Genomic DNA, 20,114 nt, shown 5'->3' with positions numbered 1-20,114 from the left:
AAGTGGGAAAATTTTACCTCAAACACTTGAATGCATGTGGTGACTGGGCCACTGTGCCTCTGTGTGTGTGCCCTATCAGCAGCCCAGCAGACTAAATCTCAACTGGCAAACTCATTTTGCATGCAGTCTTTTTTGTTACGGTTTTGTTGCCTTCCTCTGGCAACCTTGGCGTGAAAATCTCAGAAGCCATTACACCTGAGATGCCACTAGACATGAGAGTGTACTGCAAGAAAATAATCGAAACAATCGATCAATTCAAATTTTTTAAATCACAAGTTTTAATTACAGAAACTAAAAAATAAATTACAACTGCACTTAATAGACAAATTGGAAAATGTGTTAGTATCCCATTAAAAACTAACGATAACTGATAATTTCGATAAAAATCAATTCATTTTATTTCCTTTGATGTTTTAATAAATTTCACTCAAATAAGTAATATATCCTCTACCCAAGACACATCCACTTTTAGACTGTTGCTGACTTTTTTTTGTCGGGGCAACGATGCAAAAACAAAAGAAATATGAGGAAAAAAAGGCTCAAACATGCTAAAAATAGAGGGATTGTAAAAAATAAATAGCTAGTCCCCAACGTCAAGAACAAAGAATACAATGTCTTTGCCACCAGACCCCTTCCACCATACCACTAAGTTTTAATTCAAGACTTTTTCTTGAGCTGGCCTTTGCGAACAGAATAATCTAATACACTTTAGCTAATAAAGACAAAATTATTATTACAGCCTTTAAAACTTAAAAAAAATAAGTTCTAAGAAATCGTTTATTATCCGTTGATTAATCGAATAATAGAGACTTTAGCTGGAAACACTGTGAATAAAAAGTAATTGGAACACCGAGCTATTTCAGTATCCTTTCCGAGTTGGAAAAGAATCTCGCTTGGAGACAAATAGCCGGCCCGGGCCCCCTTGAAAGTTATCCAAGAAACAAATGAGGAGGCCAGAGTGCAGGCGACCCCGCCCACTCCGCGTCGTGAAAAGTGTTTTTCATGTCGGTTTCCTCTCACTCGCTTTCCATTCTCGGTGCTGTCAGGCCGAGCGAAAAGTTTTATTAAAGTCGCAAGTGGCACTAGGCATCCTATTGCCAGACACCCACATATCCGCAACACCCCCTACACTTGGAGAAAATCCTCATTTAATATTTTAATTAAACTGCAGAATCAAATAACACTATTCAAATATGTTATCTTTTAATTTAAGACAGATAAGGTCAAACTTAATTTATTTAAAAAGCTAAAAAAACCGGAAGGCTATAGGGATTTGTATATTGTCTACATTATCTGGTCACACTAAAATTGACGCACACATTTTTATTTATAAATAAAAAGTTAATTAAGTGTCTAATAACATTATATATTTTTTATTATTAAAAACTAAAATATTTTCCTTCGTTTTTGAGAATAAAATCAGGAAACTCTCAACATTTTTTCTTGGTGCATTAGTATTTTCTTAGACACCCTCTCGATTTTGCGACTGCTACTTGGGTGGAAAGTGGAAAGCCACTTTGTCAGCTGCGTTGGCGGCATTATGATAAATGATTTGTAAATGAACGTGTGGATTTTATGGCAAATTATGAAGGCAAAAATTAGAGGCACTCGAGATAACTTCCTAGTTTCAGTCAGTCTGGGTTGAGATACTTTGTATACTTTATTTTAATAGATAATTTTCTCTATCTTAAACCGAAATATATTCTGTTGTAAATGTGGTACAAAAATCCTTGATCTCTTATTTTCAAATACATATTTTGAAAATTAGTTTCTATTTTCCATATTTCAATACCCTTTTTGAAAAACGTTGAGCACACGATTTAGCTGCCAGGAGTGCAAAGTGCAGGCGTGTATTTATGGCTTATGGATGGATAATTTGTCAAAATGCCATTACACATGGCCAGCTCTGCTTTCCGAGAGGAAGGATTAGACCAAGTGTGATCATGAGGACATAATCGTTTTGGCCTCCAAGGAGCGAGGTGTATGTGTGCATTTTATCTGCACTTTATGGCTGGCAAGTCAATTTTCCATGGATTTTGATAGATGAAGGCGTCTCGTCCTAGTCGTCCTTGGAGTCGAGTGGGCGATTGTTGAATTTGTAATTTAAATATTGTTTTTGCCAGGCTGGCTCTGGCTAATCCGACAGGCGATTCGCCAAAAGTCAAACAAACGGCAACACGATACTATTGTGCCCGAAATGTATGCATAAGTTTTCACAACTCTCTGGCACAGACTGTCAACAGCAATTTGTGTAAATCTGGGGCATCGGAACTAACCGCAACAAAATACGCAAAATACAAAATACACAAAGAACACGAATCCAAATCAGAATCCTGCCTAATTATAATTTATGTTCCAAGAATGTTTGTACATACAGATTCCAGGCAACCGAATTGTCACTTCAATTTGCATTAGCCTTTGTCAAAATTTCCGGCTTTGACAGCACTCGATTCACAGTTTTAAACTCGCCTGGACGGAACAGGGCTAAAAAAGACGGTCCTGAGATATCTGGGAGGACGTCCTCGGTGGAAATGTCCCCTTGGCTTTCGACAAAATTTTGTTATAAAATTGTAATTGGCCAGACGAACAGAAACGTGACTCGTCCCCGAAGCATAATCCTTTCTCTCTATTTTTTCCCCTTTTTTTTGCACTTTTTTGTAGCACTCTTTTTTTTTGGTATCCTGTAGTTTTTGTGAGGAAGGGGTATATATTATATAATATATTAACACATATATATATATATTAACTCAAATAATAGCCAACAAAAATGTGATAATCACTAAATTCACTAAATAATGTCACTAAATAGTGTCACTAAATAATAAGATTCTCTTAGTTTCATTTAGTTTTATTTTTCTATATACATAATATTAAAATTATTTTATTAAATTTTGTTCAAAAAAATGTATAAAGTATATGAATAGTTATATCTCTCCAGAATATCTCTCCACATTTTCGGAGGACTTTCGGTTTCACACGGAAAATAAACGCAAAACCACGAACTAGGTACTCTCACAGCTTGGCACACTTTGTGATAACATTTTTGGCCATTTTATTCTGCAGCTCCTGTTGTGGTGGCTTTTCTGACAGCGCTGGCAAATTTGATTTGGTCCCAAACCCAAAACATGTTTCACATTCGACACAGTTTTGCCTTTTTTTTGCCCCGTTCGACGCTTGTATCCTTTTGATTCAAGGCTCAGAGGACAGATGGAACCACAAAATCAACTTAGATGAAAGCATAATGCCATTTCCCCGAGACCCAGATCGCTCCGGGAAAGGGGTTATGGGGCTATCTGATAGCTGGACATGGTGGCAAAAAATATATATATATTTCCGAAGGATGTCCTATACCGCACACCTGGGGAGAGGGGGTATGCTCTATAAATTGTTGGCACTTTCACTTGAATTGTTATTGTGGCTTTTCGCTGGAAAATGCATTTCCCATTTCCGCATTTTGGTGTTTCCCTCATTTTTCTGCTCTCATATTGTTCCAATTCCCGATTCCGATTCCCATTTGCGAATTTCTCGCGAATCGCAGGGGGGAATTCTCCGATTGGTTTAATGTAAACAATTTTAAAATAAAACCTTTATATGGTAAAGGTAAGTTAAGGATAGTTTTAAGTACTAGAGCTTCTTACCTATCTAATGCCCGGTAATAGTTCCAAATGTTGAACAAGGCATACCAATTATTATTTATTTTTCCTTTATCTTGGAAAATACAACGCTTTTCACGATTGAAGCTTATATCGAGTGTCCAAATCCCGAAAGCAAACCCCTTTTCCGATAAAATTTGGCAAGAATTTTCGGTCCACTTTTTTGTTGTTGTCTGATGATTTTTGAAAAGATGCTTGTAATGGAAGCACAACATACACGTGTACAACTGAAGGATACACCTGTTCCCAGTCCTGCAGCCTTTTTTTCGAACCCTGTTTAATAGACCAGGACGGCGAGCTTCCAGTGTCGAGCACTTTATTATCGAAGAATGCCGGGCACTTCACTCCTTGGATAAGCTTCAATCTTTCAAGAGCTTTCCCTTCAGCAACTCGGTCCTGGTTCCGATATAAATTCTTTTTTTTTTCTTATCCTGACACTTGAAGGATGTTGCACGCTGCACGTAGTTGCAATTTGAGGGAACAGATGTGGGTATTTTTGGTATTTTTTTGTTCTCTTCTTTCTATTGCCCCGTAAAAACGTACGCACAAAAGTATGCTATGAAACAGCATTTAAGCAGCATATGGAAAGTATTTGTGCGTGTGTGGCTGTGAGGGCTTGTGCGGGTGTGTGGGTGTGTGGGTGTACGAGTGTGCGTTGGGTAAATTTACACAAATCCACAAGGCGTACAAATTTATTATCCAGCGTTGATAGTGATAAAATTTATAACCAGCATTGAGTACAGCGCCTAAAAGCAGGCAATACAAATGCCAACAGAAACACAAACGCAAGCAAAGACAAACAATGCCCAAGTGGGCCACACACACCGACACACCCACACAGACACACTCACACCCAGGCAATTGCCGTCCTTTTTACACCACAATACCTGTCTCTTTCTCACACTCTGGTACATTCATCATATTTATGTTTTTTTATGGGCCATGTACAATTTTATTGTTTTACTTTTCAATGCAATGTCTGTCGGGGCCTGTGCGTATGCATATGTGTGGGTGAGTGGGCGGGGCCAACGCCCACGCCCACGCCCACGGACCCCGTGTAGCCTGGGACCCCAAAACAACAAAAAATAATAATAAACCCGTTGCGCTGGCGGAGAACAAAGCCAACCAGGCAGGTAGAAAGCGCCAGACAACAGTTGTCCTCCAGCTCGATGATATTCGCGAACCGATGCTGTTCCAGATAACTAATCCGACTTTATGGAAATCCTTGAACGTATCCTTTTTTTTTAAATATACTTGCATAACTATAATCTTAAAAAAAAAAATTAATCATATCAATAATTATTATTAATTGAAGATTGCGCTTTACGCAAATAAAAAAATTACTCTCCCTTGTGATATTATAATTTTCAATTTTACATTTTAAACTACAAAATTATGGTCATAAAAAAAAATACAAAAATTCAGAAAAAACAATCTCTTTTGAATTAATTGTATTGAAAATAAAAAAATATAATCAAACACACAAAAACAAAGATACAATAAATAGCTAGCGGACAAAAACTTTTTATATCTGGGATAAAACTTAGCGGACAATAATATTTTATTGCATGTTTTTGGTGCCTCTAACCGCTTCTTGGAGTAACATTTTTTATCAATCTCTTTTTTTTCAAAAAATTTATAAAATGAATTAATATCTTAAAGAAAAAACCAACATCACATATATCCAAACAATGTAACACTATTTATGACGATTTAACCCTCACATATTTAGGGCGAGTGAAACTGCCCACTTTTCAGCATGAACCTTTTTCGTTTTTCTATTTTCAAGAACTCAGAACTTTTGACGTTCACCTTTAGTTTTTATTTGCCAGTTCATTTGTGTGTGTGCCTTGCTTTCAGCCTCGGCTCCGGTATCCTTTCACTGTTTTTCCACTCCCTTGTGCGACCCCTAGACCCTGACATATCCTTCGATAGCGATGATGTCTCCATCGTCCTTAGACACTTGTGGCGCCCTCTTGTCAACACATATTCGCCATATGGCCGTGCCTCTCGCCACTGTCGACCAGGTGTCCTTAACAGCCCTAACAGTCCCCCTGTCCTTGGGCTTTCGGCCCCCTTTGCCAAGTGGCCATAGATTTTATATTCGTCCGCCGCCTGATGCAAATCCCATCAATAATCCAACAATGCAGCGCCATTCAAAAGAATGTTAGAATACAAAAAAGAATAAATTAAGATTAAAAAGAGCGGAACATTTTTTTAAAATACCTCATGGCTGAGACGAACAAGGGAATAAGCTTCATCAAGATGGGACCCTTTTTGTGCCTTGAAAGATAACTGCTCACTGAAGAAAAATAATGTGACATATATTTAGGCTAATTAAAAATAACAATTAGACAGTGGTCGCCTTTCTAGGGGCATAATTTCATAAATATTAAATAGAAAAATGTGTACATTTAAGTATTTTAATTTTAAAATACTATACTTTTCACGAACATATTATCTTTAAAAACAAATTATAAATTTCAAAGTTTTTCCCGTTATTACTCCATTATTATCCCCGTTATTATCTTTAATAACTTATTAAATAAATTATAAGAAATGAAAAGCTAATGCTCGAGTTAAATTGAGTTATAATTTAATCGAACCAGACGTTGATTAAGAATCTCCTGGTAATGCCTCCTCGGAGTTCAAGAAACCGAAAATTATTTTCCTGTGTCGGCCTGACTGGCTGTCTGATTGATTGATTTACATTTGTTTGTCAATGGTAATGATGCCCCAATGCTGCCGCCAACATTGATGGCTGGCTGTGTTAATGTTAATGTTGATTTTCGATGCCGCTGCCATTGTTGTCGTTCTGAAAGGGTAGAATGGCATTGTTGAACAGAAGTGTCTTCTCCCTCTTATAAAATATATGTATGCCGTAGACACAACCGTGTAGACTCACAGGTATTTAAGTTGATTCACAGTCAATCAAACCTCTGGCAAAAGCCTTTAAAATCATTTAAGCATCTTGTCAAACATATTGTAATTAATGAATTTTAAATAATAATTAATTGAATGATATTCTCGTATTAACTGTCATCGTCTTAACTAAGCGAGCTACAATTTATTGATATATTCTAATGCGTTTTCATCCAAAATGTCTGTTTGCAGGCTCTGGAATGAGAGATTTCAAATCTTCAATTATTATTTTTGGTCATTTGCAAAACGTAATTAAAATCTTATCTTTTAATTGTTACCATATTTTATGGTATTGTATGTACTCTCGGTTCCAGGAATATTTTCGATCCCTCCTTTGATTGCTCCTGCGTTTGTCATTGACATTAAATATTTATTTGTATAGGCTGGAAAATGATACAAATAAAAGAAACGAAAACAAAACGAAACGAAAATAATGAAGCCGGGCCAGGAGTGGGCAGGAAAAAGTCTGAAGATTGCACAGGACCGGCTAGCAAATGGGCCAAGAAAAGGACAATGGACAAAGGACTCGCTTCGGTCCGGTCCGGTCTGGTGAGGTCCTTTGTAACCGGATATTCATGTGCCAAAACAGGATGTCTCTACCTTTCTCGGTCTCTGGCCCGTCCTGTCTGGTGCATTAAAATTTAAATTAATTGCCATAGTTATGGGTGTAGCAACTGTACTTTAGGTTACTGCATTACCAAAATATTCCTGCATATCCTGCGCCCCAAAGGGCAATCATTTATGCACTTAATGGTCCGAACCTAAGCAGGAAAGGCTTACGGCTCCTAACCGGCTGCCGACTTTAATTGGATCATAAAACAAAAGCCCCACCGAATATCTAACTCAGCGAGCTACTTCCAATTTTAATTGCGAATTCAATTCAGAGTCATTAAAATTATTCAGAAATAATCAGGCAGTGTGATTTAATTATCTCTTAAAATTCGTCATTAACTTTGAAGCGGAAAAGTGGGCTCATAACAATGAATTGGTGATTAACTTACCAACAAATCATCAAGAAAATATATATATTTTTATTTTAATGGCAATTAATTAATGTCTATGTTGAAACTTATTTTTTAGATGATTGTTTAAGGTGTTGTTTGTGATACTTAATAAAGTGGCAGGTATTATCTCACTTTATTTTGTGTCAGATAATATTTGAACTTTTTTGATTTCAATGTTTTTACGTTTTATTAGGAAAACCAACAAAAAATCAGTCATAATTAGAGTCAAAATGTAGTGGTACATCCAATATGCTTTCATTTAACTTATAATCATGCCATGATATGCCATTATAATCATGCCTATATCCTATGGCTGCCATATAGCTGAACGATCGGAAATGGTCACAACTTTGGTGTTTTATATGATAGAAGCTTGGTAATTTTTTAAAATTAGTATTATAATACATAATTTTGATAATAATGGAATAATGGGCTCAGAAGTTCCTATGTATATCTGATATTTGCTATTTTATGATATTTTTTTCAAAATCCAGGCAAATATAAGACTTAATATTAAAAATTTAATTAATTTATTGTTTTTTGAATTTAAATTAAGTAGTACAGGGTACAGGGTACCATACTGTTCAGAACAAGGCTATACCCATTTTTCTAAAGTTCATATTGCACATTTTTCCGAAACCGCTTTACAGCTATTATTAAATTATATTGTAGTATATAATGTAGTACATTTCCTTATTTTACTTATATATGAAAATTCTTGTAGAATTCTCCACAGATTTCACTATAAAATCAGAGCTCGAATTGCGTATACGACACGTAGAATCCCTAAGAAATAATCTAAACAACGTATATAAATTGTTTTTAAATATTAAAAGCAAGTACTGCTTTAAATTCCTAATTTCACTTACATATGCGGATCCAAAGAGCCTTTTTCCTGGCTTTTCGTACTAAATCAGAGCTCAAATTGCGTATACGTCGACCCAGGCACACATACTTGAAGTGCATCAATAACAAAGTTAAAATAGGGGGAGGAAGGAGCGACAAGGAGAGGGGCGTGGCGAAGGAAATGGGCAGGCATTAGAGTGACATTAAAGTTCAATAAAAGTGAATTTATGCTCCCCGATGTGAGTGAACAGGAAATCCTGTCTAGGACACACACATGTGCCAGAGTGTTGCCTGATTATTTGTTTATTTGTAAGCTGCTCAGGACCACGCCTCCTGCTTTTTACTTTTTTTTTTATTTATATATAAGATATACTTTTTTTTTTGCTGGCATTAAATAACAAGCGTTTTTTGCGCTTGAAGAACTTTTTCGCACACAGCCTCGTTTTTCTACCATGCCCCATAAATTATGCTACACTTTATTATTTTGTAAAATGCCAGCCAGACAAAAAATAGAAACAAAAACTGGCACACTTTTTTCTTTAATGGCGAGGAAAAAGTTAATGCCCCAGCGCAGATCCCTTTTCGGACCCTTTCCGTTTTTTCCCCCGTTTTGTGGTCCCGCCAAGCTCCTTGTGTGTCAACATCGCGCCCACAAAAAGTTGGTTAGCCAACTGGCCTAGTGTATGTATATGTATTTACAAAAGTACACACACAAATATCTGGCTGCTGCCGCCTTCTGTTAATTGATAAAGCCCCAGCCAAAAGTTTCCAACTGAACCAATTTAAAACTAGAGCCAGGGAAAAATATAGCAAAAAATATAAGTATTTCATTTAATGCGTGTTTGGGTCAAAAGCGGAGTCAAGATTTATAAAGGTAGTTTTTGTATTTTTTGAGTTGCTGAGATATATTCTATGAATAAAATTAATTTGTATTTTTTGAGTTGCTGAGATATATTCTATGAATAAAATCAATAGGACAAAAATAGGTAGCAGCTTTCCTCTCACTTTACCCTTTGTTTATGAATTTTTATTTTTTTTAAATAAATCTTAGCAAATATTCATTTAGTTTTAGGGCGTACTATATTAATTATTCATTTAAAATATGTTATTCATATATATAACTCAAAATTTCCCCAAATGTTATATATAGGGCCCACCTATATAAACAAAACAAACTTAATTTTAAATCAACCTAAAAACATGTTTAGAAACTTTCGGAAGAACATACAGGTTCTAATCAAATATTAATATTGCAAACAATTTCGTTTTCAATTCGAAGAAATATTTCCACCATCATTAAATTAATGCGCACCCTATAATATTTTGAATAAAATATTTTGGCAACTTTAGGCCATAATCCAATGCAAATTCTGCTGCCAAAATGGCTCAAATTTGTTACCAATCTGTTGCCAAAAACTATCCAGCAGCCTGCGCTGTCTCCCATCCGACAATAAACAATGAATATTTTGGCAAGGGCTTACACGGGTTACTTGCAGTTGAACCACCTCATGCCTGGCACACATCTGCTACTTTTCCGGATATATATAAAATAAATGTATATATTTATATATCATGTGTGTATGTATATACTTTTTATATAACCCAAACAAAAAAGTTAGTGCCTGGGTATTTATTGTTATTATTGTTGCCGGCCTTCGCCTGTTGCCATTACTATTGATTCGCATTTTGAGTTCCATCGCTATTCCTATTCCAATTCCCATTTCTATTCTTATATTTTTCTATTACTCTATTGCGGGCCTTTTTTATATATATATGTATTATTTTGGGAGGGGTCTTCGGTTTTTGTTTACCTTGAAACATCCTGCGCTAAATATATATTTGAAAAGGAAATTGATTTGCGGCCCGCCTCGCTGTTTCAATTATTGCACTCAGAGAAACAGGAGAACGTTAATATATTACATTTATTTTTATACCCTTGCAGAGGGTATTATAATTTTGGTCAAAAGTGTGCAACGCAGTGAAGGAGACATCTCCGACCCTATAAAGTATATATATTCTTGATCAGGATCACCTCCTGAGTCGATATGAGCATGTCCGTCTGTCCGTCTGTCCGTCTGTCCGTCTGTCCGTCTGTCCGTCTGTCCGTCTGTCCGTTTCTACGCAAACTAGTCTCTCAGTTTTAAAGCTATCGAGTTGAAACTTTGCACACACCCTTCTTTCCTTTGCAGGCAGTATATAAGTCGGAACGGCCGGGATCGGTCGACTATATCCTATAGCTGCCATATAACTGATTGATCGGAAATGCCATAACTTTGGTGTTTTTTAAGTTAGAGGGTTGGGACTTTCCACACATGTTATATTTGACCAAAATATCTTGTGTGCAAAATTTCATAAGGATCGGCCGACTATATCCTATAGCTGTCATAGAACGATCGAAATTGGCATAACTTTGGTGTTTTTTAAGTTAGAAAGATGGGATTTGGTACAGATTACTCTTTTGGCAAAATAATTCGATATGCCAAATTTCATAAGGATCGGCCAACTATATACGATCCGCTACATATCTAATAATATAAGATGCGTGGCGCCACCTAGCGGACTGCGACTGAACTGCAAGGGTATATAAACTTCGGCTCCGCTCGAAGTTAGCTTTCCTTTCTTGTTTTTTAACTTAAAATACCATTACTAATGGGAACAATTTAATTAAATTCCATATCGAACCTATCATTTAGAAACACTATAATTTTTGTTGGTATTATCTTCAAATCATACTTTTTGTGGTAATGTTATAATAATATTACACAAATTTTTTATTTATTGTTAACTATAGTTTTTATCCCAATCGGTGGAAATTTTCTTACTTATAGAAACCAATCCATTTTTAGTAGATCTTTAAATATCAAATATTTGTACAATGTGACCATATTTTGAAATTTCTATAATCATTAGAAATACTTCTTAAACTGTTTTAAGACTGTTAAACTGAAACTGAATTCAGTCCAAACGCTAAGGAAAAAAGGACGTTTAAGCAAATACAATTAAATACTAAAGATTTTTTACAGTGTGGCCTTATAAAAATTATGTGAAAATAATTTCTAAACATCCAAGATTTATTTTTTATGGATTAATATTTTTATGAGTCAAAGCTTTTACGATTTTTAAGAAAAAATATAAAACTACATAAAAATTATCTAACAAATTTGTTACGGATACAGCTATGATTTCCAACTGATTTCAGTTTTAAAAAAATGAGAATTTCCATATAAATAGCATTGCAAAGGTTAATAATCAAGTATATATTTTTTTAAAGTCTACTCCGCGACATTTCCCATTTCCTTTGACTTGCCCACCTGAGATGCTCTTTGTGAGAGGGAGTGGGAGTGGGAGGACTTCCTACGTTTTTTGACTCGAATGATTGTTGGTCTTTTGAGTTTATATTTCCTTTGGCTTCCTTCCTTGGGCCCGCCATCAATCCCTTGGCAAGGACTTCTCCCAACATTTTGTTACAGTCCGACACCGTCGACTCCCAGACTGGCGAGGTCTCGTTCGCTTTTTCCTGTCCTTTTGTCACGCTGCTTTTTCTATAGACCAACATAAATTGTTGGCTAATTGCAAGTGGCTCCTTTGGCCAAGAAAAAAAAACGAAAGGTGGGGGGTGGGGGACTCGTGTTGAAAAGGCGAAGAAAAGAAAACATGAAGCTTGCAAGAAAGTGGGTGAAGAAAGCGAAAGCGGAAAACGAGGACAAAGAGGCGAAATGGTAACAATGCCAGACTCCCTTTAAGAATTTTCAATTCCCCGCCCATGCCCTGTCACACACACACACTCACTCCCCGTCCACTCACATATGGAGTGCTTCAGTGGCGCGTGTCAAATTCGTCAAAGAGAATTTTTAAATCTTAATGCTTTACTAATTTCAATTGCCTTAATTTAATTAGCAAGCAAGGCGATATACATGTGTACACAATATATATTTTTAATGAAGTGGTTTTGCAACCCCTTGCGCACCGCCACTGCCCACATCCACCTATCCGTCCGGGGTCTCCGTTGTTTGCTGCCTTTTGTCCACGTAATTGGTGGAAAAGAAAAGCTCAGAGGGCAAAGGTGCAGGTTTTTTCAGCGGTGGCCGTGGGGCAGGGGTGGGGAAAATTGTTTGGTGGGGTCTTGTGGGGCAGGATGCTGCAACCAGAGCAGTAAGTAAAAAGCTGAACTGTTGCCATGGCGGCCAGATTCTTCACATTATGATTTTTCCTTTTCGGTTAAGAAAAGCTCACAATTGAATGCACACATTAAAATACATATAAGCATACAAAAGCAGCATATGTCGTATACTTGATTTTAAATATATGCAGTTTATGAAAAATGAAAGAAATTCCAGTCTGTCATAGAACAGAAATATGTAACAATATGAAGTCATTTTAATTCCAAGAAAATATGGGTAATGCGCCTAAAAGTATGCACCAGGGGAATAATATTTTTAAAATTTATACCAATTTATTTATGCTATTTATTTATGATAACTATGAATTACGAGATCAATCACTCCTAAGTTCATAATTTAATATTATAATATAATTATGTTCAAAATAATTGTCTATGCGCCTAAAAGTATGCACCGATATACAATTTCTACACATCGATTTTCACTATATTGTTATAATCTTTGAATTGCGAAAAGGATAACTTGAAAGCTCTTAATTAAATATCAAAATTTAATTAATATTCAAAACAATTTGATGCTGCGCCTAAAAGCATGCTGGACTGAAGAATCAAATTACTTCAGATTATTTACACTCTTCTATAGAAGACCAACCTAGTCTTAATATTAACCTAGTCCTAGTTTTAATAACCTTACCTGACATAGTATTCTCTGGACAGCGCTTGGGTCCTGGTCACACTAACCTAATAATTGTGCAAATTTTTCTTGTGGAAGAAAAATTTTATATTATTGTTATTTCGAACAATTATCTCAAGTAATCCTGCTGAGGCCTTTTTACCGCTCGTGTGTACACCTTGCGCACGAAGTCTACTTTTGGTCGCTGCAGGGCAGTGGCTACTTTTGGTCGCTGCAGGGCAGTGGCTACTTCTGGTCGCTGCAGGGCAGTGGCTGCTTCGACAGCGAGTAAGTCAACAGCGATAAGTAAGACAATAAGAGTGTTGGTCTTACCCCTCGCTCTACGCATTGCGTAAGCGGGAGGTCGTTTACATATTATTCTGAAGACTTTTGGTTCTAAACTGAAAACTATTGATATAATGGAAGAGTCATCTGCTCGCCGTCAGTCTAGCAGCAGGAGCGATAAATTTGATAAGATGAGACAAATAGCTGGTGCAGACCCTGGAGAAATAAGATCCCAAATCCGCGACCGGCGCTCAGAGCTATCTGCCTACCTTACAGGTATGCCGGAACAAACACGGACCTCCAGCTCAATGGTGACAATTAGCAGTAACACTACTACCAGTGTAACCTGCACTATTTCAAACGCCAATACAAGTTTGGGCAATTCTTCTACGTACACCGTGGCTGCAACTACATCCGGCAGCATTTGTTCAACTACGTCTCCGCTTGCAAATGTATTACCTTCGTTGGTAAATAAACCAAGCAATTCAAAATGTCTGTTTCAAGCTCCTGGACGAACTGGCAGCCGAAAACGCAAAGAAGTGACTCAGTCCTCTTTACCTGCTCTCGCTCCACCCCCGATCCGCAAAGCTAAGCTGCAGACTTCAACCCCGCTCAACAAGACGGCTGATTCTTTCTTTGCAAAGGCATTGGGTAGCAATCGTTTCGCGATTCTGGCTGCTGAAGCAGATCAAATGGAACAGGATCTGGAGGATGTTGATTCCATCAATGGAGATACTGGTGCCCTTGGAGGAGAGGACCATTCAGCAAAATCTAGCAAAATCCCTGCTATCTGTGTTCCGAATGTAAGCGATCCGGTCTTATTGGAAAATGCTCTTGATCATAGCATTGGCTCCTCAAACTACTACATTCGTACTTCCAAATTTGGTGTTTCCAGAATATATGCAGCCAACTCTAACGCTTTTCGAGCAGCTGTTAATGAACTAACGTCGCTTAACTGCCAATTTTGGCACCATCAGCTAAAAGAAGACAAGCCATACAGAGTTGTGCTCAAAGGAATCCATTCTAACGTTCCAAAATCACAAATTGAACAGGGATTTACTGACAAGGGCTTTGAGGTCCTCAATATATACTGCCCCAAAAAGTCTGATTGGAAGAACATTCCGGTTAACGAAGATGATAACGAAGCTACAATAAATTTTAAAACTAGGCAAAATTTATTTTTTGTCAATTTAAAGCAGAGTGCTAATGTAGCGGAGTCCCTAAAAATAACTCAACTTGGTAGATACAGAGTCACTGTTGAGCGTGCTTCTCGTAGAAAGGATCTACTTCAATGCCAAAGATGCCAAATTTTTGGGCACTCTAAAAACTATTGTGTCCTGGACCCTATTTGTGGTAAATGTAGTGGCCCTCATGCTACTGGATCTTTACTCTGTGTAAGCGATATATACTTGTGTATAAACTGTGGCGGTAACCATGTCTCAACAGATAATAGTTGCCCAGTCAGAATAGACAAAATTAAAAAACTAAAACCGAGGCCTAGACTCCCGATAACCAATCCACGACATGTCTCTCGTGGATTCATCCCTGGTGAAGCCCTAAGAACGAATATATCGTATGCTGATATAGCTCGGCCCAAGGATATGCAACCAAGGACTAGCTCAACCTTCCAGAGTGACGCAAGCTCTTCTTCTGACCCTAGGCTCAACCATAAATTCTCAATAATAGATAATGCCATCCGCGACATCAATTCCAAACTGGACACTCTATTTAAGCTGATGCAGGAAAATGCAGAGTCCAACAAATCGTTCAGAGAGCTGGTCCAGGTTCTCATTGCGCGTTTGCCGAAATGACTCAATTAACTATAAATATCGGATTGTGGAACGCTCGTGGATTAGTCAGAGTTTCTGAAGAGCTTCGATTATTCCTCAGCACTCATAACATAGACATATTGCTTGCCACAGAAACTCACATGCGTGCTGGTCAGCGCATCTACTTGCCAGGCTATCTCATCTACCATGCTTATCACCCCAGTGGCAACAATAGGGGTGGATCTGCAGTCATTATAAAGGATTCCCTAAGTCACTATCCCCTGCCCCCTACCTCTAGCAATGACAGACAGATAGCGAGAGTACAATTACAGACTTCGGATGGGAATGTCACAGTGGCGGCGATATACCTACCTCCAACGGAAACATGGATACAATCAGAATTTGAATCCTTGCTGACCGATTTTGGTGGCAAGTTCATTGCTGGCGGTGATTATAACGCCAAGCATGCTTGGTGGGGAAACTCACGAGCCTGTAGAAGGGGTAAGCAGTTGCAAGAAGCCATTGCAAATGGACGTTACCAAGTACTTGCCACGGGTGAACCCACTTTTTACTCATATAACCCTCTTTTAACACCGTCAGCGCTTGATTTCTTCATAATTAATGGATACTCTATGGACAGGCTACAAGTGAGAACACTCCATGAGCTCTCCTCGGACCACACTCCTATTCTAGCCACACTCCATTCTACGCCTGTGAAAAATCCGCAGCGCCCACGACTCCTTGCCAGAGGTGCTAACATAAACTCTTTCAAAAACCACCTAGAACAGCTGGGCGAGATTAACATTCAAATCCAGGATTCTTCTGACATTGACAATGCTATCAGTACTTTCATGCGCTTTATAAACCAGGCTGCTGAGATAGCTGCACCCAGCAATCATCGAAGTACAGATACCTCTAGACATCCCCACCTACCACCAAGAATTGCTGCGCTCCTTAACCTAAAGAGAAGAGTCAGAAGAGAATTTACAAGAACGGGAGACATCCGAATCCATCAGATATATCATCGGCTGGCTAACTGTCTTAGCAAGGTGCTCGCCCAGAGAAAACAAGATTCTATAGACCGAATTTTGGAAAGCCTGGACACAGACGCTAGTTCTAACTATTCACTGTGGCGTATCACAAAACGGTACAAAAATCAGCCAACTCTAAAATCAGCCATTAGAAACCCCTCAGGTGATTGGTGCCGTACGAGCCTAGAAAAGGCTGAAGTGTTTGCTAACAACCTAGAACAACGATTCAAGCCATTTGATTATTCGCCTGAACGTATACGTCAACAAGTTGAGGAGTTTCTGGAATCTCCGTTTCAAATGAGCCTGCCTGCTAACCCTGTCTCACTGACAGAGGTGAAAGATCTTGTTCGTAAACTTTCGCCAAAGAAAACCCCCGGTGAAGACCTTTTGGACAACAGGACGATTCGACTTTTACCGGATCAAGCCTTGCAATTTCTGGTGATGTTGTTCAACAGTGTACTTACTATTGGATACTTCCCGAAAGTTTGGAAATCGGCGAATATACACATGATCCCAAAACCTGGAAAGTCGCTAACTGACGTAGACTCATACAGGCCCATTAGCCTGCTACCATCTCTGGGAAAAATCATGGAAAGACTGATACTGAATAGACTACTTTCTGACGAGAACGTCACCAGTGTGATTCCGGATTTCCAGTTCGGCTTTCGCCTTCAGCACGGAACTCCTGAGCAACTACACAGAGTTGTCAACTTTGGCTTAGAAGCATTAGAGAGGAAGGAGTATGCAGTTGCTGCCTTTCTGGATATTCAACAGGCTTTTGACAGAGTGTGGCACCCTGGGCTTCTGTATAAAGCTAAAAGTATATTTACACCGCAAATGTTCCAGCTTGTAAAAAGCTTTCTGGAAGATCGAACTTTCCATGTATCTGTAGATGGATATATGTCGTCCATTAAACCGATTTCTGCTGGAGTTCCCCAAGGTAGCGTCCTTGGCCCTACTTTATACTCCATTTATACTTCGGATATGCCTACCCAAACTCCAATTACGGAAGTGAACGAAAATGATGTTTTAATTGCGACATATGCTGATGACACTGCTGTCCTAACTAAAAGTACCAGTATCTTGGCGGCTACTTTTGCTTTGCAAGAATATCTAGATGCGTTTCACCAATGGGCTATGAACTGGAACATCCGAATAAATGCGGACAAATGTGCTAATGTTACATTTACTAATCGAAGAAGTACCTGCCCTGGAGTCAATCTTAATGGAAGTCCAATAAGAGCTTTCCCTGCATATAAATACCTTGGTGTCACCCTGGATAAAAAACTTACTTTTGGCAGACATATAACATGTGTTCAAAATTCTTTTAAAAACAAAGTTGCTCGGATGGCCTGGTTACTTGCTCCACGCAATAAGCTTACGCTAGGATGCAAGGTTCAAATTTACAAATCTATTTTAGCGCCAAGCCTTTTCTACGGGCTACAGGTTTACGGTATCGCTGCCAAAACCCATCTAAATAAAATCCGGGTTTTACAAGCAAAAACCCTTAGAAGGATCTCTGGAGCTCCGTGGTTCATCCGAACAAGAGACATTGAACGCGATCTCAACGTGCCCAAAATCGGAGACAAGCTGCAAAAGCTTTCTCAAAAATATATGCAACGATTGAATGATCACCCCAACAGCCTTGCCAATAGACTTGGCACCGCAGCTATTAACAATGCTGATCCACGAACAAGAGTCAGGAGAAGATTAAAAAGATTTCACCCTCAAGACCTACCAGACCGGATCTTGACTTAAAATTTTCACCAAACACATTTTATTTCTTTCCTGTAATCATATCTTGCCCTAAGCACCGCTTAGACATAGTTTTGTTATTAATTTTGATAAGACGATTAGATTAAGCTGCCATTTGGGTAGCAGTGCGCTAATCATGTGAATAAAATTTCTACATATATAAACCTGACATAGTCTTATTATTATGTCATAGAATGCCAAAACGCCTAAAGGTATGCTTTGAAAAGTCAATAAAGTCCCCAAATTAAATTCAATAAGGACTAAATCACCCAAAATAAACACATCATTAACTATTTAAATCTTCCGTACTTGCAGTGGTTGTGGCCAACCAACAGATGCGCTCCACCACCAACTTGCTGATTATCAATCTGGCCGTATCGGACATCCTGTTCGTAATCTTCTGCGTTCCGTTCACAGCCACCGATTACGTATTGCCGGAATGGCCGTTTGGCAATATTTGGTGCAAGTTCGTTCAGTACATGATTGTGGTTACGTGCCATTGCAGGTGGGTTTACATATTGAAATATATATATATAGATACTTGATTCTCACACAACGATTTGCCAACAGTGTTTACACATTGGTCCTGATGTCCTTCGATCGCTTCCTGGCCGTAGTTCATCCTGTGACGAGCATGTCCCTGCGAACGGAACGCAATGCCACATTGTAAGTGCATCTTCTAACTAGACTGCCTTCCAAGGACACTGAAACAAATATTTAAAACTGAAGACAATTTTTGTGACATTTTCCATATCTTGGTTTTGTTATTTTAATAGAACTTTAATTAAAAATATGTTCGTTTTAAAAATATAGATTGCGATAATTGGTCCTTCGAGCCACTCAAAATAAAGTACGAGTTTATTTTTTCATTTTTGCATCTTCAATATACATTAATTAAACTTATCAATAAAACCTTTTATTGATATAAAAAATAATATAATTATAAGGAATATAGAATTTAAGAGAATTTGAGCTTTTTAAGGACTAAAAAATAATTGGTCCTTCGAGCCATTTCGTATAAATGTGTATTGCTTTGCTTTAAGTCCATACATCGGACTTTAATTTCTCAAATCTAAAATTGTGGTAGTCAAATATATCCATATCTTAAAACAACAAATCTCTGACCTTGAATTTCATCAAAACCATCATCAGTTTTTGTCAGTGCCTGAGCAGCTGCCACCCCCACAGCCCACATCATGTAGAGTAATTGCATCAATTTGCCGTTGCTGTGTAATTAGCTTGCTTTGCCTACCTACAAGACTTCTTCCTTGTTTGCTGGCCTGTGAACTTTAACCTTCTAGCTGGCATTGTTGCTCGAATGTGTCCCGAAATATCACTTTAATGTTACATAACCCTCTTTAGAAAAAGGTTCCATTAAAGTGAAAACTTTCTTGCAAAGATGAGACTCTTTTGCTGATTAAAAAACTTGTGGAATCAAGGATAGGAGCTAGAAAGATAAGCCGATGACACTCCCAAAGGAAATCCTATTAACAAAATTAATCATTTAGCTCATGGCTGTGTAAAAATATATATATTTCTGGTATTTTTCTCAGGGCCATCATGTGCGCTTGGGTAACAATTGTGACGACTGCAATTCCGGTGGCACTTTCACACTCGGTGCGAATCTATCAGTACCATGGAGCTGCTGGCACTGCTTGCGTATTTTCCACAGACGAGGAGGTCTGGAGTCTCGTCGGTTTCCAGGTGAGCACTTTTCCCTCGTACTTCCCCGTAGTCCCCGAAAACATTTCCTCAAAGTGCCAGTGCGAGAAACCCGAGTGAAATTGAGGAGATCGCTTATTGTTGGAATCAAGTCATATTTTCCAGCACTTGCCCGCCAAGATTGCAATATATTTGCTACTTAACACAGGAGCTATTGCAGGGGCCTAGGGACAAAGACTCTCCCCGCGGCGAGGACAAGTTGTCAGGACGAGTGACATATCAGCGCAGCCAAAGGACTGCGAATGTGAACACTCTTTGCAGGACACTGGGGCAGGTCTTAACATATTGGCGAACTCAATGAATTTTATTAAAATTACTTATATTTTTTTTCAAT

General features: G+C 38.1%; 1 protein-coding gene across 1 annotated transcript in view; it reads left to right on the top strand.

Moving 5' to 3' along the window:
• Nucleotides 1-20,114, top strand: part of LOC6505298 (allatostatin-A receptor) — a 123,517-nt gene that overhangs the window by 88,274 nt on the left and 15,129 nt on the right. The window contains exons 6-8 of the mRNA XM_001965676.3: nt 18,374-18,563; nt 18,629-18,724; nt 19,612-19,762. Of these exons, the coding sequence (XP_001965712.1) occupies nt 18,374-18,563; nt 18,629-18,724; nt 19,612-19,762 (437 nt within the window). The remainder of the gene's footprint in view (nt 1-18,373; nt 18,564-18,628; nt 18,725-19,611; nt 19,763-20,114) is intronic.

This window comes from Drosophila ananassae, chromosome XR, assembly GCF_017639315.1.
Source record: "Drosophila ananassae strain 14024-0371.13 chromosome XR, ASM1763931v2, whole genome shotgun sequence".
NCBI lineage: Eukaryota > Metazoa > Arthropoda > Insecta > Diptera > Drosophilidae > Drosophila > Drosophila ananassae.
Note: the sequence above shows the minus strand (reverse complement) of the source record. Positions and strands in the feature narration are given on the sequence as shown.